Source organism: Aspergillus eucalypticola (assembly GCF_003184535.1).
Source record: "Aspergillus eucalypticola CBS 122712 chromosome Unknown BO83scaffold_43, whole genome shotgun sequence".
In the NCBI taxonomy this organism is placed as follows: Eukaryota; Fungi; Ascomycota; class Eurotiomycetes; order Eurotiales; family Aspergillaceae; genus Aspergillus; species Aspergillus eucalypticola.
In genome coordinates, this window is record NW_020290317.1 from 220,778 (window position 1) to 245,534 (window position 24,757).

Sequence of the window (24,757 nt, forward strand, 5' to 3'; positions counted from 1 at the left end):
TGAGGGACGCGGTCGGGAAAAAAAAAATACAAGCAACGGGCTTAAGACGTTAAAACTATTTTCCAACCTTCGTCTTCTTCTTCGGCCGCGCTCCCTCCGCCTCTGACATGGGCTCATCCTCGTCATCGTCTTCTCCATCAGATGCATCACCCATCTCGGCGTCACTGGCACTGCCGCTGCTCTCGTGCGCGGAGTCGTATTCTTCCGCGACGTCAGAATCAGACTCGGCCTGGAAGTCCTCGTCAATGGATTCTTCGTCTTCATCGGCCGAGCCGCGGTCAGCCCGGACGCCCTCGTCGTCGCTGGAGCCCATATCGTCATTGTCAAGAGCTGCCGCGATAAGGGCCGAGGCCTAGTCAGGGAGGTTAGTGATGACGAACACGCGAATGGATGAGGAATTTGCAAGGTTACACATACATCGTCGGACATTTCGTTCTTGAAGCGAATGTTCTTCGCCTTAAAGAATTCCTCGAGGGGTTGTTGCTCCTCGCTAGGGAATGTTAGCCTCTGCTAAATATTTGAGCGTTATAGAGATCCACATACCGGTTGATGTTGCTGAATTGGTGCTCTCCCAGGCCAGCCTTCAAGCTAACTGTGATATCAAATGTTCTGCTGGCCGAGATGGCGCCACCCACACGCGACATGGTGATGATCGCAATGTTCTCAATCTGGATGTAAGTGGCAGGCTTGGGGACGAAAATCAAGCTCTTATCCAAGAAGTAAAGGAGACCCTCGTTCGCCTTGATGGAGCACTTGACTCCACTGTGACCGTGATGGCTGTAGAATGTCAGGAATCAGAGCATAAGCTAACATGGGATACCGTTTCACTGACCTGACAAAGTCCTTCGACGGCATGATGACCTTCTTGCCTGACAGGCCACGGAAGATCTTCGTGACCACCTGGTGGATGGGCTCCTCGTAGCGGGGCTCCAACTTGTCCTTGTATCGAGTTTCCAAAAGTTCACTGGTAAATTGTCAGCTGTATGCGATCCACTGATTCATCTGCTGCACTCACTCTGTCATGTTGAGCTCCAAGCTGATTTCCTCGTCCAACTTCAGCTGCATTACCAAGAATGGGTAGCGAGTCTGGCCTTGTCGTAGCGGGGGATCAAGACCCAGAACGATCAATGTATGTGTGTCATCGTTCTTCGGAAGCAGGAAGAACTTCTTGATAGAAGCGTATTGAATCTTGTAGTCATAGGTTTTACCGCGTAACCGAAAGGATGATTCGTACATGTCGATATCGAACCGACCTCTGCAATTTCGTTAACACACATCCAAGATATCGTCTGGGTGATACGCACCTGGGTGTAAGATGCAGGACATCCAAGAAAGTAGCGAATGTGTCGCCTGCCACATCTCCAATCTCCGCCTTATCCATGAGCATCTCGTAGAACAAGTTTGCTGCATTCTGCTCTTCGCCCTCTTCTTCCTCGGCTCCGTTCTCTTCGTCCGGATTTTCTGCGTTTTCCTCCTTGATACCCTTCTCCGTCTTCACGGCTGTTCCTGGGATGTAGAATCGCATCTCGACAAGTTCGTCCGGACCCGAAGCGGCCTTGCGACCACGGTTCTTTGTACTACCAGCCGGTTTGGCGGGCTCGTTACCCTCGCCACCAAGAGCAAACTCCACAGCGACTTCATTCTTTCCGGCAAGGTTCGTGTTCGATATCTCGGAGTAGGGGATTTCGAATGCCGGTCGGTTCTGCACGTTGAAGGATAGTTCTGCTTTGGTGAATTCTGCCTTGCCCCAGTTCCATCCTCGAAGAGCGTGCTCCCGGCTTTCCATGTTGATACCGTACCAGATCTTGAAGGCTTTGCTCAATCGCTCGAAGTCCTAGCGTCCACGGAGGCAAAGATTAGAACAGCCTCTTCTCTCATATTGACATCACTCAGACTTATTCACGGACATACCTCCTGGTCGAAACCATCAAGCTGAATGACTCCCGAGGAGCGCGACAAGATTTTCAGCTCATATCCCTTTGCTGCTCGACTCCATTGGGCTGCGCCGATATTGCTGCTGTCGAGAGTGAACGTTTCGCCTCCACCGGAAGGCTTCCATCCTAAGCCAGATTCCGCCAGCTTGCACTTTCCATGCTGCTTCGAGAGGTCGAGATAGATGTTATCGAAGCTCTCCCTAGAAGAAAGAGTAATTAGCCCCGTAGCCGGCGATGGTAGGTGAAGACGCTCACATTTTGGAGGAGCCCTCAAGGGTGTCACAATAAGCGTAATGGGTATTGAAAGAGTCGAATCAGTTGCCCTCAAAGCGGCGACAAATTTTAATAGAGTAGTTGGTGAGTTGGGTGTGCTTTTTGCAGATAAGGTGTTTGAGCTACTTCCGATACTGAGCTCCGATATCCTTTTTCCTGGAGTCTCGCGTTGCGCGCGGCTATGCCTCTTACGCGGTGCGGCAAGTTCCTGGCACCACTTCTGCAGAATTGGTTTAGTGCTTGGTGCCTGAGGCATTAGCAGTCAACCACGGTCAAGATGTCTCGTTGCCTAATCCCAAGTGAGGTGGTTGTCATAGGCACTGAAGAATACTCATATTATTCAATCCAAATTCGGTTTGCTTGCTCACCACTTCAGGAGGTAGACTTCAGAAACAGGGCTGTTACTGTCCGATACTGCCAGCATGGGTTTGATTTATGTCGCTCAACATATTAAGACGAAGGGTACTCGGTAGTCATGTATTTATATTAGTACTAATATATCACTTGTAGTGTTACTTTCGGAAGTAGGGCACATTCCCACACACTCATGTTGGCATCACCTTGACTTCGTTGCCCGTAGTATGACTTGTGGAGTGTTATTCGGATCTATATATTTCGGCTAAAACTTCCACATAACGTACTAGGTTATTACTAGTACTACTACTCCAGCAGCATATCTCCGCCGAAGAATTACAAGCCAGAAAACTACTAAATGACTGTGGTATATTGAAAAATTTTCTAGGAGCGAACAAGCGTCGAGAACCAAGCACCTGTTTGAAATAACGCTATTAACGAATAGTTACTAGACCGATTGTCAATCGCCCCCATAGTCAAAACCAGCCATGAGCCCACAGCCAAGAGCGAGCAGTTGGTAGTCTAGAAAAACAAGAGAACTATATCCAACGTCAGTGCAACTACATCATTAACATTTCTATTGGAGACCATGCAGATCAATTGTCTACTTTATATGTCAGGTGATTTGCCGCGAGTGACAGTTAATGACTGGGCATCTCCGGTAATCCGAGCCATTTTATAATCTGAGCATTCATGGTTTCTGGAAGATTCTGAATACATTTCATTCCTGACCAAGCTTGGCCTAGCCATGGTGCTTTCTGCGCATATGTGGCCTGGGGACTAAAGTTCTGTTGAAAACCAAGCGTGCACTTGTTGTATGTCGAGGACGAGATGGATAAAGACGGCCTTATTGCTCCCATCTCCAGAAGATTGCCTGACTGACAACTGGGCTCTTACTTGCAGTGTTCTATTCATTCTCGGGATACAAATCTTACATATCCAATGCATGCTGGCAACGACAGGGTTCATCTGACTTGTCACTATAGGAGGCCACGATTGCTCTTGGCAAGGCATGTACATGAACAGGATGGCATTTACGTTTGATAGAGAGAGCTCCCCGTGTGTATGGTTTATATCAAGGTCTAAAGCAAAATCTAGGTACGGAGTACATCGAAGAAACAAACAACTACTGTTCTGGAATCCTACAAGCAAGGATATCACGAATCCATCCCCGTAGCAAAGACAGAAAGGTCAACCCACACAGCACTGTCTGTGTCGGGTGTGATATCTAGTACTAAGCAGAAATGTTGGGGGCTAAGCACTAATATCACCTGATGCAGCTTTTGATTATGGTTCGAGGGAATGAGATGAATACTGTCGGTGAGTGCCCAAAACTCGTAATTCTATACCTGAGAGTATGAGACGGCTGCCTCCAGGCGATAATAAGAAGGCTTGAGTCTAGTACAGAGCAGATCAGAATAAACACGATGTAGCTGCATGTAGGTGTATCGTGTTAGATAAACCTAATGTAGCTCCTGCGGTGGGTATATGGAATTAGACTTCTGTAACCTGTTCATGCGACTCTAGCTGCATAGTACACCGCCGGTAAGGATGATTTCAATATGGTGGAATGCATTGATCCTGGGCTAACGTTTGTGAAATGAAGACCTCTAGAATGTTTAACTTCCTCCCAGTCTCCCGATGCTGCCCGTCATTACTGTCGCTGTGACGGCGTCCAATACTAGGGGTGGGGTGAATGGAGAAGATCACCTAATAATAGGAATCCCACCGCCTGCAAGGTGTCTCTCATTCGGAGGCGCAAGTAGTGATCCTGCGTGGATGATCAAACCAGCCTCTTCCCTGATGGCAGTAGTCTAGAGCCCTTCCATCAGCATCCTTTTCCAACCTGATCGGAGAGTTGAAGGTCATGCAAATACCAATAATGATGTGACCACTTCGATAGTACAGGAAATGGAATGAAGCCCGTAATTGAGGGCGCCCCCACTCTGCGGTGGACACAAAATTGGCTCCCCAAGTAAAAGTAGCTCCATTCCGTGGCTCATACGCAACAATGGACCCTCTAGCGAGCGAGCGAGTAATGTTGCGTTTCACCTGCCGGGCCGATGAGCATCCCGAAGGCCCCTCACCAACGAGCCATCGAGAGCTGCTGACTGCGCAGCTGGTGGATCCCGGAACGCAGCCAAATGGGCAATGACCGGGCGGGAAGAAATGATGGTACCTGAAAAACCAACTACTAAGTAACTTACTAGACTACCAGCAACTTCTCTGGGAACAAACAAGCCCCTGCCGGCCATGTCACTCGTTCGCTCCATCCAACTTCTTCTCCCAGTCATTCGTTAATTAATTAATTTTCACCTGGCTGTGGCCATTCTTGTACTATCGGGCTATCTCTGCCTGAGATCACATTCGTTCCTTATCTCTATTTTCGTTCCTTTCATTTTTTGTTCTTCTACACCTTCGTCTATTAATGTTTTCTGGGCCCGACCACTCCTTTTCTCGTGTTCCTCGTGCTGGTAGCTCAGCCTCCCATTAGGAAAAACCACTGTCTTTTCTTTTTGATCAATTTATCCAGTTCTCTTTTCAACGCCTTACTCGGGTTCAGGCAATTTGTTTTCAATTCCCTTTCTTCAATCCCTGGCCTTCAACCTTTCTTTGGCCTGTCGTCGCGAACCTGAACAATGAGGGCACCCTCACTGTTTGGGCCTGCGACGGCTGGCTTGTCGACTGTCCTCCGCCTTGGCTATTTTCTCCAGTCGACCCCCGCTTACGCACTCACCTTTCAATCCGTCTCAGAGCCCGAATTGGATCTGTCGCCATTAGGCCAAATCGCTTTCACAGGAGACTTCGATGCCATTTCCCTCTATCAATATACCGAACAGTCCGATACCGCGATCGAAAATGATAACGCGCAATCCCTTCTCACCCCTCTCCCGAACGGAATCCTCACGTCACTCGAGTCGTCCAACGCCCATATCCGTGCGATGTGCCCCTTCACGAAGAAAGACGGAACGTTCTCGGGTATTTTTGTCGGAGGCAACTTCACCAGCTTGGGAGGCGTCGACTCGGAAGGTATCGCGCTGTACAATCCGGACTCGAACAAGGTGACAGCATTGTCAGGTCTGTCGGGCTCGGTATCGGCATTACTTTGCGACCAGGAAACGAACAGTGTTTATGTCGGAGGAAACTTCACATACTACAACATCACGAACGCCGTGGCCTGGGTCGGAGATGAAGGCTGGTCGAATTTGACGTTTGGAGGCCTCAACGGGCCCGTCAACTCGATCTTGAAAGACAGCAATGGCCATATCATTTGGGGTGGTTCTTTTGACGGCACCGGCAATTCTACATCATCCGAGAAAGGGCTGCAGGTGATCAACCTTCAGAATGCTACGATTACTTCCGACGCAGAATCCTCGACAAGCGGCTATATCAGTCCTAGTAACATTATATGTCAGACGAGCGGCGACGATGGCAAAGGCAAGACTTGGCTGTTAGCGGATTATTCCCCCGGGTACTGGCGCGCCATGATGGGATTCGAATATTACCCTACGAAATTCAGATTGTACAACACTCATTATGAGGGACGCGGCACCAAAACGTTCCTGTTCAGAAGACTTCCGGACAATGGAATTATGAACTTGACATATACCGACCCCGACACCGGCAAGGACGCCTACTGCGATCAGTCTTGCTCCCTTTCAAACAGCACATCGGAGAAGTATCGCGAGTTCCGTTTCGTCAACAGTGTTGGCATGAGCGGATTTCAGATCGAGATCCTAGACTGGTACGGAAAGGGTGCCGGTCTGAACGGGATCGAAATGTTCGAGACCAGTGAGTTACCGTCTCTTTTTCCTTACGCTGAACGTGAAATCTAATGGCTGTAAGACATTTATGCATACGCCATGAATGCTTTTAACGAACCGACCTGTTCTGGTTCCGATTATCCGTCAAAGTCAACTCGCACAGGGTCGTGGTCTGTCGCACCGTCCGGCGAGAGCTCGTCTGAATACTTGACCACGCAGGTGACAGAGTCAAATGCAACCAGTGCTTCAGTGGTGTTTGAACCCGATGTCAAGCTTTCCGGAAACTACTCAATCAAGCTGTACACACCCGGTTGTGAGCAGGATAGTACCTGTGATTCCCGTGGCATCGTCAATGTGACAGTTACCCCTACCAGTGATACCGATGAACCTGTCCAAACGCTTATTTACCAAACCAATGTCGATGAAAAGTACGACACCATCTATACCGGCCATGTGGATGCTAGCGATGATTCTTTCCGTCCCCGTGTCAAGTTGACTCCGACAACCGGCCAAGGCAACAATGTCACTGTGGTAGCCTCACTGGTTCAGTTCGTGGCAAACTCGGTGTCAGGCAATTCGAGTGATAACTTGAATGGCCTTTTTGACTACAATCCGTCGGATGACAGCACCAATGTCACGGCTTCCGCGATCGATCAGGCAGGCTTGGCACTCGAAGATGGAGCTTCCGTCAACGCCCTGGCCAGCCATGATAAGATTGTATACGTCGGTGGTAATTTCTCGAGCTCCAATATCGAGAACATCATGTACTTTGAACAGGATGGAAATGCGACAGCAATGCCCAAGGGTGGATTGAACTCCGAAGTGGCTAGCATGGCGGTGCTGGGCGACAATCTTTATGTCGGTGGAAATTTCACTGATACATATAGTGGTGGAAACGATGGCCTGAGTTACGTCGCAGCGTATTCTTTCGACTCGAAGACATGGTCGGCATTGGGCGCCGGTGTCAATGGTCCTGTTAGCGATGTCCTTGCTCTCAAGCTCAATGTCTCCTTGGATCTTAACGAGACGATCATTGGTATTAGTGGCAAATTCGATCAGCTGCTAGCCTTTGATGACAGCCCAGCAACCAACGTCTCTGGATTTGCCGTCTGGGTTCCTTCGCGCAACAACTGGCTTCAGAACCTCAACGTCAGCCAATACGAGTTTGCTGGACAACTGTCAGCCTTTGCCGAGGCAGAAAATGCAACTATACTTGCCGGTAGTCTTTCTTCCGGTGGTCTTGCTGCGGCCGGCGCGGTTGCTCTTCTCTACGACAACGAGCTGAGTCTGGAGCCTCTGCTGACGGATTTCAACACAAGCGGTCAGACCTACACAGGTCTTTTTGATACGAGCTCGAGCAACAACCTCACCATTTTAGGTGGCCACTTCACTACTAAGGCGACCAACGGGTCTGCGATCAATAACCTCGCCATACTCGATGGCAATGCCGCCACCATCCGTGGTCTAGGTGCAGGCATTGACAGCAACTCCACCTTCTTGGCGTTGGCAATCTCAGACAACGTTCTCTACGCAGGTGGAAATGTTACTGGAAGCGTCAGTGGTTCGACAGTGAACGGTCTGGTGGTTTACAGTATGGAAAACAACACGTTTTCCCAGCACCAGCCACCCCGGTTCCTTGGCGACGATGTGACGGTGAATGCCATTGCTGCCCGTCCCAACTCAAAGCACATCTATGTTGCAGGAAACTTTCAAAGCGCGGGGGCTCTGCCCTGCCCAGGTGTTTGCTACTGGGACACAGAAGACCGGCAGTGGAATAGACCAGGCGCGAGTCTGAACGGAACTGTGCTGGCGCTCAAGTGGCTCAACAGTAAGGAACTGTTGGCCGTTGGAGATCTCCACATCGACGGGAACCAGTCCGTAGTCGCGACCTATACCGTCAAGAAACAGAGCTGGCAGACTTTCGAAGGGGCTTCGACCTCTGACATTCCTGGAAGCATCACTGCCTTCACCCCGGCCAACACCGCGGTGTCCAAGTTTTGGCTTGCGGGCGTGTATGCCAACGGCTCCAGCTTCCTTGCCGCCTATGACGGTTCTAGCTTCAGTTTCGTGAGGAACATGTTCGATGACGAAACAGAAATCCGTGGGCTTGAGGTTCTTCCCATCAACAAGAATCACGATGATGTGAGCAACCTGAACGATGACCAGATGCTTCTGGTCACTGGTCGGCTCCAGCTCCCGGACTTCGGAAACGCCTCAGCGGCCCTATACAACGGAACAACGATGAGACCCTTCATGCTGTCTTCCACCTCTGACGGCCAGCCAGGCAGCGTTGCTCACATGTTTTTCGCGGACTCGAACCCCTACACAAGCGGAGGTATGTCTTTCTTCTCATCTAATTTGACTGTAGTATCAAATTCTAACATATTAACCAGGCAAGCACCTGTCCAACGGTATTGTCGTTCTCATCTCGTTCTGTTGTGCTCTTGGCTGTGTTTTCTTGATCGTCATCGCCGGTATCATCTTCAACAAGATTCAACGCCGTCGTCAAGGTTACATGCGGGCTCCTCAAGGAGTCGGAATGGACCGTCCTTCCAACATGCGGAGGCTTCCTCCGGAGTACCTCTTCAACTCAATCAAGCAACCGAACCCGGGCGCACCAGCCATCTAAGTTGAAGGGGCATTTCGGCTGCCCCGGATGCAATACCTTGCTGAAAAGCAGAACGACCATATAATTTGACACACCATCTACCACCATGTTGATTCCAGTCTCATCTGATACCTCGAACGGCGTTCTTGGGAAACAATCCATCATATACCCGATTCATTTTTATTCTTAATTCATGATGTTTGTCGACCTCCTGGCACTTAAAGGAGGTTATTTGTCTTTTTTCACTCAATGTTATTCTCTGCGTGAAATCTTGCTTATGTCCCATCTGCCTGCGCATGCACTGTGCGCATGCATGTTCTATTCGAACCGGACCCACATCGTGGTCCCTTCCAATCCTTGCCATGTTACAGTTGTTGTGATTGTCGTCGTTGTCGAGTGTGATCTTGTTTCCGTATCTATTGTACCATACACTCACACTTTGTCCTATGGACCGGAGTGTGAGCGACCTGCCTTACATTCTCCCTCATCTTCTGAGCCGTGGATGTCATGTTACCGGATGGACATGTACATACATAAGATAAGTTAATCCGCGCGAGTCCGCGGTAATGAACAACATTTTTGTGCATTGACAGCTTTCAACATCGCTTAGTAGGGGGTATCTACATGTCTCATAATTAGGTATTCCGTTAGCGGTTGAGTAGTCAATAATTTCCCGCCCTGCAGGTGTCATGCAGAGTTAGTAGTGGGTAGTATAGATCTCTCCAATTCTTCACTAGTAGAGTTATGTTTACTTCTTCGGGCGTTCAATAGAACCAAACTCTGATAAAATTAATCCATGTCCGCCGTGAAAAATAGAATGAAAATAAATTAAGTATCCTCATCAACTGACATGTGTCCCTTTATGTCTGTCTCTCCACCTTTTGATTTAAGTACTATATTAAATAGCAAGCCTATTTTATGCTACTACAGTGGATGATAGTACTCCTAACTCCTAAGTAACTACGTAGGGTCAAAGAAATCCGAACTCAAACGTGATTGGTGGGGGGAAACGGGAAAGAACGATCGAGATGTGCATGGTTAGTTTAAGTCTGACAGCTTGCTACTAACTAACTTAGTAGTAGTTTATCTAGTCCGATTTTGGAGATTTATCTACATATCTACTTTTTAGGTACTTTTTAGCGAGTAGTAGTAGTATCTATATACTAACCTTCACGTTATTGATCATGTCAGTGTGTAATTACTTACTGTGCTGGTTAAGCGAGAAGGAAGAAGAATGGGGAAATAAAAAGCGGGGGGAGGGAAGGTGCCAGTCAGCATCCCACATTAGGAAATCTAGATGATCGCGTGAGAGGAAAGAGATTTCAAAAAGGAAAATAGAGACAAAAAAGTATGGAACACTAAATTATGGACGAGCAAGCGAGTCAGAGACTTGATATCTGTTAGCTAAGGAGTTAGTTGATCACATGAGGCAGGCACTTTTGGGAAATTTCCCCGCAAGAGACAACCGGAGCAACAAAACTGCGGGCAACGGAATTGGGCCAGACTCTCTCTCCCCCAAACAGAAGGACGGGCAACTTTGGAGTTCTCCAGCTGGAACTAACTACTAGTCTGACTAGTAGTAAGACTGACACTAAGTACTAATTGTTCCCCCCGCTTTTCTTTTTCGCCCGCCTACTCGCTACTTGCTACTTGCTTGCTTTTCTCTTCCCCCGTCCCGCTCTGTTGGTCCATGGGAAAAAGGGAAAGAAAGAAGAAGAAGAGCAAGGGCAGAAAAAGCCGATGCAGTGAGCTCTGTAGCCATCCTTTTTTTTTTTCTGCGCTTCTCCTTTTTGCGCCTCTTTTGTGTTGCCTTGCGATCGTCTCCCGTTCAGCCTCCTTCGGCCTCCCTTCGTCTCTCTCACTCGCGCCCTTCCCTCTCTTCTCTCTTTTTTCCCCAGATAATCGCTCTCCGCCTCGGTTGTCGGGCCTAGTTGACTTTAGGGCGCTTTCGGGCCAGTCTCGCTGGCTGACCTCGCCTTTGCTCGCACCACTCTCACTCACTCAACTCACTCACTCATATCCTTCCCTCCCCAAGAGTTGTGTTGTTGTCGGTTCCCCACTGAGCTCTTTCGGATGCTGCAGCTCACCTGCCAGCGGTCCCAACCGGTATGCGATCCCGCACAGGCTGGTACGTCCAAGATCCAGACATCACTACTCCCTCCCCATGTCATATATTGGGAGATCGGGAACACCCGCCCCCCGACCTCCTAGCAACAATCACCTTGTCCTTCTGCTTCTGTCATATCATCCAGACACTGACTGTTTGGCCCTCTGCCACACTTCTCCGCAGCCTGACGTGTCGTACCCGGAAACTTAAATGTAGGTCTACAACCTTACTTACCATCCCTGCGCTGGGCGGAGATTACAGATACTAAGAAAAGCTGCTGGTTCTAGGTGACGAGCAGAAACCCGAATGCTCGCAGTGTCGTAAAGGCGGCAGGGTTTGTCGCCCTAGCGAGGGGATCGTCTTTCGCCATCAGCAAAATGCCTCGATGAACAAGGATCTGAGCGATGCCTCCACCGGACGTGGCACGCTGAAGGGCTTCTACTCGTATAAGAATACCTTTGACAAGGACAGTGTCTGGCTCGATATCCCCAAACATGGTATGGACCCACAGAACATCCTCGCAGAGAGTCCCGTTGGGCTGACAGGTGCTCTGCCTTTCCTGTAGTCATCTTCGTCGATAACTCGGATCCCTATGCGGAAGACCTTGAAGCTGCACTGGGAGAGTCCGAAGCCGCCATTCTGGCCGCGAACTCTCATGCGCGTGCCTGGAGTGCCCAGCGCACGTCGTCCATTGACGGCGAAACCCATGGCTTAGAGACTCTTTCCACAGTGGCAGCCAACGATCGCCTTTCTTATCCTCCCTTGAGCATCGACCAACAGTCCATCCCGTCAACAGACCACAGCGTACCCTTTAATAATGTCCCATCTACAGCATCATCAGACACTCCAAGCCAGGTGCGCGGCGTCATCGCACCTCAAATCTCTCCTTCTCTCTCGATATCCTCCACCAATACCCATAATAATAATATCAACTTCCTTCTTAATCCTTCACAATCACGGTCACCACCTGTGGATCCCAATCTTCAGCACCCACCCGAGCGTAGGAGCTCATCATTGACCGCCAGGCCAGCACTGCCGCGAACCACGTCTGCCGATTCGAAGTCGGAGGCGCCAGCAGAAACGGACCACGAGGTTGCGTATCTCTTGAGACATTTTTCAGAGGCACCAGGACTTTGGTAGGTCACTGAACCACACCACCCGGCTGGACATCGTTAATTGGATGAATGATAGGATGGATCTGTTCGATTTAGGAACCTATTTCGCATCGTCTGTCCCGGTCAGGGCCCTCCGAAATCCATTGCTGAAATACGCCGCCTGTGCGTACGCTGCGAAGCAACTGGGCCGCATTAAAGGAACACAAGTGTCAACCGGTGGTGTTTATACTAGGCATCTCGCCAACAACGTAGATTGGTCTTGGTCTGGCGCCAAGTATTATGAAAAGGCCATCCAACTCCTAATGAAAGAATTGCAGCCTGATAAAGGACCTCCGCCGCTAAGTACCCCAGAGGCGTTTGGACAGTGGCAGGCTGCTGAACTGTGCGAAGATCAAGAAAACCCTCGCAAGCGCAGGCGACGTTACTCGGACAGTCGGTTCTCGAAGGGGGTCCATTCGGATGAAATCCTTGCTGCCACAGCCATACTATCTGTATATGAATTTTTAGATGCCACAGGTCCGGCGTGGAATCGCCATCTGAGCGGCGTGAAGTCTTTGTTGGATGTAGCGGAAGTGGGAATGATGCCGGTCGAACAGCGGCATTCCCCCGGGGGAACAGCGTTGCAGCAAACCAAGGTCTCGGGGCTCTCGAAGGCGAGAAAGGCGACTTTTTGGAACTTTGCCCGACAAGACTACCTAGCTGCCTGTGAGTGCATACATGACATGCAATAAACTCCCTTCAAGGTGCTAACTGGGATCGATAGTCATCAATGAGAGTCAGACAAGATTAAACACCGACGATCTGGTTTTGTGGACTGAGGCGGGTCTCCATATCGACAACATGGGCTTTGTACGCTCCAGTAATGCGACCGCGATGGGCTATCCAGACGATGAAGAACCCATAAAGGAAGATCTTGTTTCGAATGGCTTAGTTTGGATTCTCTCAAAGATTGTTAACTTTATCAACGCTGGTGATAATGTCCAGTTGGGCCACCCTGGATCAATAGGGGCGGGTCCTCTGGGCCTTTCACAGCAGGTATTGCTGGAGCGATGGTACCGCCTGGAAGCTGAACTCGATGCCTGGTATAATGGACTTCCTGAGACGTTCCAGCCTTGTGCCCGGGTTGAGCTTTCCAAATTACCCCAAAACAGGGACAACCCGAAGTTTGACGCTTCCTCGCTGTCCGAGGTATGGTATAGCCTACCTCTGTGCTCCTCGGCGATGCAGCATTACCATATGGCTCGTATCCTTCTTCTCATAAATAAGCCGCATGAGTCCACCAGCAGAAGGAGCACCATCGCTGATAGACTTAATTCATATCGCTCAATTGAGAGTGATATTCGATTTCACAGCCGAGAAATTGTGGGGATTGCGTTGGCTTGTCCAACCGGCGCGGTCCGCATCAATTCCCTCCAGCCGCTGTTTGTTAGTGGTCAGTGCCTGACGGAGTCCGGAGAACGGCGGACGGTCCTTGCTTTGCTTCACGGAATCGAAACGGAACTCGGCTGGGCAACCGAGTACCGTGTGAATCAGTTGCTCAGAGAATGGGGCTGGAACGAGGATTCTGCGAATGCGAGCGTCCAATGAAGCCTAGAAGGCAAAGTGCCTTGAGTAATGGTGTTCGTCTCAAAGGACTTTCGTTTCACCGAGTCATGAGCACACCTAGACATACTTGCTTCAGGTCTCGCGATTCTCGCCATAACCGTCCACTCAAGGGGACCGAGTCTCAAGTCGACGCCAGCGGGACTTGTAAATATGCGGACCTGCTACATCGACCGCCGCCTAGGACCTGAAGAGCCTTTTAAGCCTTCCCGGGCAGGCCAACCCGGAATGGGTTGCATGTATGTGCATCTGTTTTGAGAATCAGCCTGTTGATTTTGAATGATACCAATGTGTTTTGTGCTTTGAACCATACCGTTGTACCCAGAAACTGCATGAATGCTAATGCCAGGAGAAGGCAAGAACGAGGTGCCTCTCACTACCATCAATTCTTTTCACACCGTGGATCTGTGCTTTCCCTCTTGTATCATGAGTTTGTTTCGAAGCCACATGTTGGCGGTTAGTACTGAGTAGCCATCGAGACAATATGACTCCTCTAGCCCATAAGGCGCAGTGAGCCTAGGAGTAAGAAGGCGGGAAGAAGCTCGAGCGCAGAAGTGGGCAGCAGAAGAAAAAGCAGCTTAGAAAGAGGCCGAGGGCCCTGAGCCTCGAAATTTGCGCCTGGGAATTGATTCGCCGTCAAGCACTCGGCTGAGTTGCCTGCACCTTCCACTTCTGGCAGCTGCAACATCGGGATGCACGTGCCGCCGTTCAGCTTCCCGCCTCCTGATGGAGTCAACTCACTTTCCTCTTCGCAGTTGCTCTCCCTCTCCATCACACCACATCATTGGAGCTTCATACCCCTCGAAAACTGGAGATCGAAAACAAGCGACCATCCCAGCCATCCACATCCCCCCTTCATCAACTCATCATGCTAGCAGCCTAGCAGATGTGGACTCTCTGCTTCTGAATTTCTGCACACATTATCGGCAACGCCTTCAAGCCTGTTGATGATCGCCATGGCCGCCGCGGAAGGTTAACCGACCACCAATTTGCCCCGCGACCCTCTTCTTTTGCTCTTATTTCAAAGTTCAGACATCCATCGTCATTATCGTGAACGATCTTCGTCTTGTTCCTTGGTTGCGTTGCGGCCCTGAACCCACTTTTTCCCCTCTTCCTCCTCCGCCCATCAACTTGCAGATAGATACACAAGTGAAAAGGTGTGGAACAGGCACACACACACACACACCTTTCCGACCATCCCGATTCTCACCGCAACCCTACTTATGGATCTACCTACTCGTACTCCATCCTACACAGTTGAAATTGCATTGCTCTTGTTGATATCGTCACGATCCAACTACCAAGTAAAGAAATATCACCGATTATACCCGCGCGTGCAGGAAAGTCTTCCGACCGGCTAGACTACTTAGCTGGCTTGGTTACCTGTGTCAAGGGGATTAATTCGCTGGCCTTGTGGAGTAAGTTGTTGGCTTAGTGTAGCTTGGTAGAATTTACTAATTGGCCTACTTGCCTTAGTTACTAGGAGTAGATAATGGATAATGAATACCTTGGTAATTCTGCAGCAGGTGCGATATTAATTTGGTTCTGCACACTTTAGGCTACTTTACCTTGGCTCGGTAGACCAAGTTGTAACTAATGCTGGTTTGCTTTCGGGTGAGCGGGATGATCCTACCCTACCCTACTTTAAGTCAACTCTCTCATGAAAATTACTTTGTAACTTCCTACATGGAGTTTTAATAACTACCTTAACTGTTACTCCGTAGTTGGAAAACGAAGTAGTGATTTAGATTTCCCGATACGGGATAGACAACCGACCACCGCAATACATACCTATCTAGTACATATAAACCTCCCGGCTGGGCCTAGTCGGTTATCCCAAAGGAGTAACCCGAAGGAGGAGTAGCAGGTATTGTGCTACGTGCTTCGTACACTCTCCCCTACTGTTAGTACGTTGTTAGCCCAAGAAAATCAAGAATTCGGTTCGGGTGGTTGCTTGATGATCCTGATGGGTTCGTTTGGTTACTATTGGTGAGGGGTATATGCGAGTGTTTGAGACAATGGGGTGTTGTTGTTTGTCACGTGGATGAGGTGTTGGATACTGTAGATAAGTACTACATAGTACTTTACTTACTGACTGTTGCCTTAAGGGGACTTGGTTGATGGTGTCTTATTTGGTCTGGGGAGGGTTTAAGACATAGTATGTATAATGAGTTCAGGCTTTTGGGGGGAGGGGTCTTAATATGCTATTGGTATCAAACCACGGGGATAGCAAGTGATATGGTTATGAAGCATACAGTAATCTAGTTCTAAGATATGATTAATTATAGAAAGGTAATATACAGGGGTCTAATTATTTCTTCCGGAGTCGCTTCGACATCCTCCTTGTTGTCGTTGTCTGTGAAGCTTGTACGATGGTGTTCAGCTTCTCCTTTTCCTTGGTCTCATCATCATCATCTTCTTTCTCGACCTTCACTCCCTCATCATCTGCAGGTCTCTTACTTGGTACAGCTATAGCTGTAGTGACCTTCGTCTCCACCTCGACACCCTCCTTATCATCCTTTTCTACCTTCACATCCACCTTCTTCGACGTAGTCGCAGCCAACCGATCCGAGAATGTCCTCAGATCTGCCGTGAACAGCACACTATGCGCCCACCCCGCTTCTTTGCCCCAGAGCTTGCGGAAGTGGTTTCCCACAGCATCATAAGTAACCTTCGTCAAGGACTTATTCCCCCCCTTTCCGAACTTGTAGTCTCTCTGCGCGATCTGCCAGACTAAACCCAAACACCATTAGCAATCCAACCATGACATGACAAACGGAGCAACCGAGGTAACAAACCATGCGTATCAACCGGAACTGCCTCTCCCCATCCCAACCCCATTAAGCACACACAATCCGCAACCTTAGGCCCAACCCCCTGCAACCCAAGCAACTTCTCATGTGCCTCGCGATACCCCTCTCTCCCCTCGGGTTTCATCTCACCCGCCGGCGTAGCTTCCACTCCCCAAGCCGGACACTCCGGGTTACATAGCGAATCCAACCACCCAGCCTCCCGCTCCTTGGCCACCATCACTGCCGTCTGATAGATATACTTGGCACGGTACCCGAACCCCAGCCCGCGCAACTTACCCTCCACGTCGGTAGCGGTGAGGGCATCCGGGGCCGGGAAACCGTGGTAGGCGCGACCATTGATAGATGCAATGAAGGGGCCGTAGTTAAGGCAGAGCTTCTCGACCATCTGCGAGATGCGCGCAATGTTGTTGTTGCTGCTGCAGATGAAGGAGATCAGGGCTTCCCAGGCGTCTTGGCGCAGGATGCGGATGCCGGTGAATTGGGGAGCTTTTTTGCGGAAGTTGGGGTCTTGGGCGGACCATTCGGTGTAGAGGGAGGTGAGGTTCGCGGAGAGGTTGAAGTAATGGGTTAGGAGGGAGAGGATGGTGTCGTCGTCATTGTTTTTGGATTTGGGGGATTGGGTAGTGCGGTAGGCTCGGTAGTAGAGGTGGGTTGGGTCTTGTTTTAGAGAGAGAAGACGGCCGTGGAGGACGCAGCGCCATTCGTCTGTGTCGGGGACATTGTGCCATCTGTAGATGATATGGAGACCTTGTTAGACTGAATGTCGGGGAAGACGAGGAGGGTACTTGCGGTTTAGTTACCGAAAAGATTGACCACAGCGAAGGGTAGTATTGATGCAGAGTTCATTGAGACTCACGGGCAACTTGCGCCATTCTGAAAAGGCGCCGACAGTCATGATTGAAGTGAATTGAGCAATTACCTGCCCGTCACCGAGGAAGGCGAATGTGAAAGGCACGATAATCGCGATAAGTTGATTCTGCCAGGAAGATTGGCCGACACAGCAGGCGGTCAGGACTCCGCAGACCAGAGGCGCTAACCAATTCGGACGGGAGTGTCGCCGATCGTCACCTGCGAGTTTTCCCTCCAGCGCAGCTCTTACTTTCTCCCCGATCACCCTGCTTCCATCCTTCGGTGCCATCGAGCTTGCCTTTCGGAGTGTCTGATCGTGTTAGATCTCTCTCCGACTATTGTTCGCTGTCTATCCCTTTCGCCACGTGAAACGGGAAAATAAGAGCCAAAGAAATATTGCCGGAGCTTTCAGAATGAACGGCGATACGTACACGTCCAGAGGTGAGCATTATCTTCACCGTATCGTTCACTGCCGCGTATAGTGGCTAATAATTATTTCGCAGATTCTGGTCGCCCTAGGGACTACTACGTGAGTGAAATTTAAACAAGGGTGTATCTGCCCGGAGCTAACTGAAGTGAACGATAGCGCGAAGAGCGTCGCGAGCGCGGCGGCGACAGAGCAGAGAGAGGAGAGAGAAGACGTTCGAGATCCCCCCACTACAGTTCCAGAAGCTCCCGACGCGAATATGAGGTAGATTCGTATTCGTCCAGCCGCGACTACCGCGCCAGAGAACGCGAGGACCGTTATTCTAGCCGCAGAGACGACCGGGAATGGGATCGGGATCGCGGTGACCGTGGTGATCGCGGTGATCGCCGACGCAGAGAATACGAAGATAGACCCTCCCGCCGCGAAAGGGGAGACAGAGATCTGTTCGAGGATAGACCCCGACGGGAAGGCCGGGGAGACCGCGAGCGTGAGCGTGGAGATCGTGCAGAGCGTGGAGGACGTGGAGATCGCGACCGTGGCGAGCGAGGGGAGCGCAGACGGAGTGCGTCGCCTCCTCGAAAGAGGGAGGCCACACCCGATCTCACAGATATTGTGTCGGTGCTGGATCGGAAACGTCGCCTGACGCAGTGGGATATCAAACCTCCGGGCTACGAGAATGTTACTGCCGAGCAGGCGAAGCTGTCAGGTGAGATTGATGTTTCGTTGTCATCTATATGGTCTAATATGGTTATTTTGCAGGCATGTTCCCCCTCCCTGGAGCCCCCCGACAGCAGCCGATGGACCCCAGCCGCCTTCAAGCTTTCATGAACCAGCCCGCCGGCGGCAACGCGGACACATCTACCCTCAAGCCTTCCAACTCTCGCCAGGCCAAGCGTCTTTTTGTCTACAACATTCCCCAGACTGTTACCGGCGAGACCCTTTTGGCCTTCTTCAACGTCCAGCTCAACGGCCTCAACGTTATCGAGAGCGTGGATCCTTGTATCTCGGCCCAGGTGGCCCAGGACCACTCGTTCGCCCTGCTCGAATTCAAGTCGCCTAATGACGCTACAGTTGCGCTTGCGTTCGACGGAATAGCGATGGAGGAGCACGAAGCTGCTGGCAACGGGGCCGCTAATGGTGCCGCTCAGGGCTTGGAAGTGCGGCGACCCAAGGATTACATTGTCCCTGGCGGAGCAGAGCAGGAGTACCAGGAAGGCGTGTTGCTGAATGAGGTTCCTGACTCTCCCAACAAGATTTGCGTGTCCAACATTCCCCACTACATCCCCGAAGAGCCTGTGACGATGCTTCTCAAGTCTTTCGGAGAGCTCAAGTCGTTTGTTTTGGTAAAGGACAGTTCTACGGAGGAGTCTAGGGTACGTACTTAAGAAATGGCTCGAGAAAATGTACTGACATGAACAGGGTATTGCGTTCTGCGAGTATGCCGATCCTTCAGCAACAACCATTGCGGTTGAGGGCCTCAACGGAATGGAGCTGGGCGATAGACACCTCAAGGTTGTGCGCGCCAGTATCGGAATGACACAGGCTGCAGGCCTTGACATGGGCGTCAATGCGATGTCGATGTTCGCCAAGACGACGTCTCAGGACCTGGAGACCAGCCGCGTGTTGCAGTTGCTCAACATGGTGACACCGGAGGAGTTGATGGACCCTGAGGATTATGAAGGTAAGCTTGCCTGATGCATGTAAGAAGCTCTTTACTAACGGGATAGAAATCTGCGATGACGTACGCGACGAATGCTCCAAGTACGGCACTGTAGTTGAGCTGAAGGTACCCCGTCCGACAGGCGGCAGCCGACAGTCGCCAGGAGTGGGCAAGATCTTTGTCAAGTTCGACACGGTGGAATCGACGACGAATGCTCTGAAGGCGCTTGCGGGCAGGAAGTTCTCGGACCGGACTGTGGTTACAACCTACTTTTCCGAGGTAAGACCAACCTATTGAGTCAAATGGTTTTATTAACTTGCTAACCCGTGCAGGAAAACTTCGACGTCAACGCATGGTAATGTAGGATGGACGGTCTATAACACATATCCCCCATTTTTTTTTTATATCATTCTATTTCCTTTGTTATCTTTCATTGCCACTTCATGACGCGTAATTGATTCAAGGCCGACGATGCCTGGGGCAGACGATGCAACAATCTGTACTGGAAGTTAAATTTACTGGAGATGGAGGACAGTGGTGGTTGCGATGCGCTTCCTAGTACTGTGTAGGGGTTACGATGTATCATAGCGAATGTACTTGGATCTGACATGCTTGAAGTAGATGATTTGGAGGTATTGCCGAATACCACTGACGGTCATCCCATACATCCCCATGCCATATGCTGCCGATTTAGTAGTAGTCTTTACCTACATTATCACATTCTCGTGTTCCATCTAATGGTAGTACATATCTAGAGTGTAAAGAAGCATATCGGGGAGCAGCTGAAGCGGTAAGGAGTAGGAGGCATGTTAGATAGTATCTCATAGCCAATTGATGGCTAGCCGTCAATGCTAAAGGAATCCGTGGCGAAGCTGAAGTTGGCATGGAGTACAAGACATGTTACACAATCGTCAGGAGCATTTCAATAATTTGTTAGTAGGACATGCTTGTCCATATCTTTATAGATACAATCATGATGTTTAAGTTGAATATTTCAAATCCAATATATAAATAATTTCGTTATTCACCCGTCAGCCATGTACTAAACTGCCAGCAAGCTATCTCTTCCCATTCCATTGCAGTCTCTACTACTTCAACACCCTTCAAGCAGTTGCACTTAGCAGTCAAGATGATGGTCCGCTTCGCTCACGCTTTCGTTTCTCTACTTGGTTTGCTGCCATTTGCCATGGCACAGACCCCCCCTCAAGTACTAATATTCATGTCAGGTACAAAAGAAATTGGCTCTCCTGGGATGAGTAGTCTTTACAACATTGATTGCTATGACAAGTTGGTGAATATCGCTTGTCTCACTCCTGCGCAGAACTCGTACTAACAGAAGGTCGTTATGCGTACGGTTCAACCAAAGCGATATTAAGCATGCAATGAACCACTTGCCGAACCCAATCACATATTCCGCTACTAGTACTACGAACAGTTAAGTGTCAGTGTCCCTCGGCACATTACACATTCCCACACGGCAAAACATGCAGAACCCGAGGACGATCGATTTCCTAGTCGATTGAACCCCGAAGGATGATCACTCTGGTCCCCGATGGTTAGTCTGGTTCTAGCAAAGAAGCGAGTAATTAGTTCCTCGGAAGGTATGCACCGTTGATTCTGTAACTACTTTGTAGATACTTGAATGTATAGTGGGTATACAGATAATGCTATAGTCCCCACACATGTAGAACTTACATTAGTTATTATCAACTACACTCATAACTCAATCACATAGTACTAAACAATTACTCATAAAGATGGTAAGCACTACTCCCGCCATAATAATCCCTCAACTGATGATTCACTACCACGAAGTACTTCGTAGTTAGTAGTTCTACTCCTCGGCTTAATATACTCCAGTTGACCCTGGTAATTATGTTAGTATGGTGGAGAGGTGCAGGGATTCGGATCTTTTTAATTCTGCCGCTTATATAATGATTATTAATAAGATTATTAATACTTTGTATGGTTATCCTCCGCGCTGATCACTGCTTGGCATCTTGCAGGCATGCTATTAATTAAATTATTCAAGAATACCTCTGGTAAAGCATCCCACGCAGCTTATATAGTCTTATATAATTAATTATATAATAACTGCTCATCCTGGGAGAAATAACACTCCATCCAGTCTTTTATCCAGTTCCAAACAGCTTCAATTAGGTTGAGATCTGGTAAGAAAGCTGGCTAAATAATTAGAAAAATCCTATACTCATTAAACTCTTAAATAGAGATTTTATTTATATAACCAGACGCGTTATCTTGCATTAACTGAAGTTGTTGATATTCATTATATTCAACCAAGCGCATGAAACCATCAATAATAGGAATAATATAATTAATATAATTATCAGTATTAATAGTCCTCTATTCTTTCTCCCAAAACAGACATGTGTCAAACCCTAGGATCGCTTCCCTGTCCCTGTTAGCTTAGCTTCACTGGTATACGTACCGTCGAACTGGGTCGAGGAAGTATCAGGCTGATGACTATTTAAGGACAACTGGTCTTGGACACGAGAAGAGAAGTAAGGCCAGATAGTGCCGCGCAGCTATCCGTAAGTAAGTGCGGACGAGTGTTCTATCGCTAAGCTTCCAAATGTATGGTTACTTAAAGACAGTGTTATTGAGCACGAAGAACAGAACTAACTAAGTACATGAAAGAGTGTCCTTATATCCTATCCTCCGTATACCACATCGTATACCATTCTGGGTAGATCGATGGTCGACCCAATCGTAGTCCAGGGTTCCAGTATACCTTAAGTATACCCTTAATGGTAGGCTTGATGGTAGATGGTCACGTGATGCGTGGCCGTTTCGGGCGTCGTATTGGCAATTCGCAATTGTACTAAATAACAACTTGGCTTTGCCCGAGCGCTGCCCTTATCGGCGCTTTCTGCCTAGCGAGTCCGCCTTACTAGTAGATTAACTAGCAGGGGTCCGTAACATCACTTCCCCTCCTTCGAGGTTTCTTGTCCTCAAGAAACATAAAGGTGCGTATTTCCCCGTGTGCGTTGGTCGGGTCCTTCAGTTTCTTTTCTTCCCCAGGATGGGTCAACATGTCTCGCCGTCATACTAACCGTGACCGAGTGAAAGAGCGTATTCGCCAATCTGACGAGATTCGTGAGAACGGTCATATTGTTGAAAATTCCTGCGAACATTGCTTCCTAAAAGGCATTCCTTGTATCATGGATTCGAAGAGCCGAAATTGTGCTGCTTGCACTCGTCGTGGTCGGAAATGCGAGAAACGGTTTCATAACGATAAGGAGTGGAATGATTTGAAGCGAAATCAATCGAAAGTGCAAAGTGAGCTTGCCGAGGCCTTAGCCGAGCAGGCCCGTATTTCTGCTAAGGTGGCTCGTTTGTTCAAACAACAACAATTCTTAAAAGACCGTGGTGAGCGGATGCTGGATCACGACTCAAATGTGTTGGAGCGGTTGGATGAGGAGGATCCTCCAAGCGCCGAGGATCTCCGGGAGCTGGAGCGTCTGGCCGACGAGCACGACGCTGCTCAACTTGCCGCTGTGTCAGACGACCCTAGCCTGACTCAGTTGGTTGGTTCCCCTTCCTTCTGGGCGAACCTCGACCTTGCTGCTGGTGGTACTGTTCCACAAGCTGGTGACAGCCCGTCAAATTCTCGATAGGTTCCCATGTGTTTTCTGGGGTATCGTAACCTTCCCATTTGACCAAATAGTGTGACTTGCCGCTAATCTTCTTGTGGTCTAGAATCCTTTCGACTTCGTATTCTTGTTCGGTGTCGTCGTCAATTTCCACATTTTCTGCGATTCTAGCGTTCTTTGGTGCGGGTTCCAATAATGAGATATGAAACACTGGGTGAATTCTGTTCATCGATTTTGGTAGCCTTAGCTTGTAATTGACTGGTCCTTTCTTTTCCTCGATGACGAATGGTCCTAGTTTGTGGTGGTCGAGTTTCTGGCTTGGTCGTTTTGTCTTAATATTCCTGCGGAGTAGGAATACTTTCTCCCCTCTTTTTAGGTCAGGTTCCTTTCCGTGTCGATGATCGTAGTATATCTTGCTTCGTAGGTTCATGAATTCGATGTCTCGGGATAGTTGGGTGTGCATGTTTCCCGTGAATGTGACAATGTCTTCGGCTATATCAGCAATTGGTTGCTTTCCTATCGGTGTTCCAAGGAATCTTGGGTGATAACCGTAATTAGCATAGAACGGTGAGACTCCGATTGTCGAATGATTGGCGTTATTGTATGAAAATTGTGCCATCGGCAACAGGTCTGCCCAATCGTCTTGCTGGTAGTTTACGTAGTGTCTCAGGTATTGTTCGATTGTCTGGTTAACCCTTTCCGTTTGTCCATTTGTCTGCGGGTGATAAGCCGTTGTCATTCGTTCTTCAATTCCCATGAGGTCGGCAAGTGACCTCCAGAACTTTGAGGTGAACAACTTGTCTCTATCCGACGTGATGTACTTTGGCATCCCGTGGTTTGCGACAATATTTCCCAGAAATAGTTCTGCCATCTGTATCGCTGTCATCGTTGTTTGGCTTGGTACGAGATGGATGTATTTAGTGAGGCGGTCGGCGATGACTGTGATAGCGTCATACCCTTTTGACTCGGGTAGTGGACCAACGAAGTCAATCGTTATCCATTCCCATGGTCGTTGCGGTGCCTCCTGTATTTGCATTTGTCCGTATGGTTGGTGCCTCGCGGGCTTGTCCCTGATGCATCTCGCACTGTCCCACGTAATCGCGTACTTTTTGTCTGAGATTCGGAATGTAATAGTTCCTAGCGATCAGTTCTGTGGTTTTTTCGACTCCTAAGTGTCCTTTGAGTGGCTCATCATGGTGCATAGCCACGATCTCCGTCCTCATGTTGGCTGGCACAAAGATTAGTCCGTGGAAGTAGGCTAATCCTTCTTCGTTGATGGTGATCTTGTCCGGTGAGCCTTTGCTCATTTCTTGGAGTGCCTTGTCGTTTTTGGTGGCGTCAGCTAGTCGCTTGGTTAGGTCGCTGCCTATCTCCAGCGTTGCTGCAAGGTTGGCTTTGTTGTAGCTGATCGATCCGTCTTTATTCTGTTTTAGGATGGCTGGTTCGATAGCCTTTTCTCCTAATTCGTAGTCTGGTCTGCGACTGAGCGCATCTGCGTGTCCGTTTTCCGTTCCCTTGCAGTGTACGATATGGAAATCGTACTGCGATAGGATTTCTGCCCATCTTGCTTGTCTTCTGGTCAACTCTTTGGTTGTTGTGAAGTAGGTCAAGTTCTTATGGTCTGTTTTCACGGTGAC

The 24,757-nt window shown here is 49.3% G+C and overlaps 7 protein-coding genes across 7 annotated transcripts; 4 read left to right on the forward strand and 3 right to left on the reverse strand.

The window, feature by feature from the left end:
* Positions 1-55: 55 nt before the first annotated feature.
* Positions 56-2,466, reverse strand: BO83DRAFT_458479 (FACT complex subunit POB3; the record flags this gene model as incomplete). Its single annotated transcript, XM_025537136.1, has 7 exons — positions 56-352; positions 418-490; positions 544-777; positions 833-964; positions 1,016-1,255; positions 1,305-1,834; positions 1,912-2,466. Coding segments are annotated over 7 exons (2,061 nt in total), but the record flags the coding sequence as incomplete, so codon positions are not given.
* Positions 2,467-3,263: 797 nt separating this feature from the next.
* On the reverse strand, positions 3,264-3,703 carry BO83DRAFT_383282 (uncharacterized protein). The gene has a single exon (XM_025532436.1). The coding sequence runs from the start codon at positions 3,573-3,575 to the stop codon at positions 3,342-3,344; it is 234 nt and encodes a 77-aa protein (XP_025382532.1). The 5' UTR covers positions 3,576-3,703; the 3' UTR covers positions 3,264-3,341.
* Positions 3,704-5,035: 1,332 nt separating this feature from the next.
* BO83DRAFT_186979 (putative cellular morphogenesis protein (Rax2)) lies at positions 5,036-9,040 on the forward strand. Its single transcript, XM_025526516.1, has 3 exons — positions 5,036-6,353; positions 6,408-8,660; positions 8,719-9,040. Exons 1-3 carry the CDS (start codon positions 5,201-5,203, stop codon positions 8,952-8,954), a joined length of 3,642 nt encoding a protein of 1,213 aa, XP_025382533.1. The 5' UTR covers positions 5,036-5,200; the 3' UTR covers positions 8,955-9,040.
* Positions 9,041-10,337: 1,297 nt separating this feature from the next.
* Positions 10,338-11,364, forward strand: BO83DRAFT_186996 (uncharacterized protein). Its single transcript, XM_025526517.1, has one exon. The coding sequence runs from the start codon at positions 10,624-10,626 to the stop codon at positions 11,248-11,250; it is 627 nt and encodes a 208-aa protein (XP_025382534.1). The 5' UTR covers positions 10,338-10,623; the 3' UTR covers positions 11,251-11,364.
* A 61-nt stretch (positions 11,365-11,425) lies between these two features.
* Positions 11,426-13,742, forward strand: BO83DRAFT_325714 (uncharacterized protein; the record flags this gene model as incomplete). The annotated part of the gene is made up of 4 exons (XM_025528014.1): positions 11,426-11,537; positions 11,606-12,176; positions 12,232-12,860; positions 12,919-13,742. 4 exons carry the CDS (start codon positions 11,426-11,428, stop codon positions 13,740-13,742), a joined length of 2,136 nt encoding a protein of 711 aa, XP_025382535.1.
* A 2,324-nt stretch (positions 13,743-16,066) lies between these two features.
* BO83DRAFT_372367 (8-oxoguanine glycosylase OGG1) lies at positions 16,067-17,499 on the reverse strand (the record flags this gene model as incomplete). The annotated part of the gene is made up of 3 exons (XM_025529979.1): positions 17,371-17,499; positions 16,556-17,298; positions 16,067-16,490 (listed from the first exon to the last, which is right to left on the reverse strand). Exons 1-3 carry the CDS (start codon positions 17,463-17,465, stop codon positions 16,069-16,071), a joined length of 1,260 nt encoding a protein of 419 aa, XP_025382536.1. The 5' UTR covers positions 17,466-17,499.
* A 175-nt stretch (positions 17,500-17,674) lies between these two features.
* Positions 17,675-20,192, forward strand: BO83DRAFT_421568 (splicing factor u2af large subunit). Its single transcript, XM_025535001.1, has 7 exons — positions 17,675-17,860; positions 17,923-17,948; positions 18,006-18,552; positions 18,606-19,219; positions 19,266-19,527; positions 19,574-19,785; positions 19,839-20,192. Exons 1-7 carry the CDS (start codon positions 17,833-17,835, stop codon positions 19,863-19,865), a joined length of 1,716 nt encoding a protein of 571 aa, XP_025382537.1. The 5' UTR covers positions 17,675-17,832; the 3' UTR covers positions 19,866-20,192.
* Positions 20,193-24,757: the final 4,565 nt, after the last annotated feature.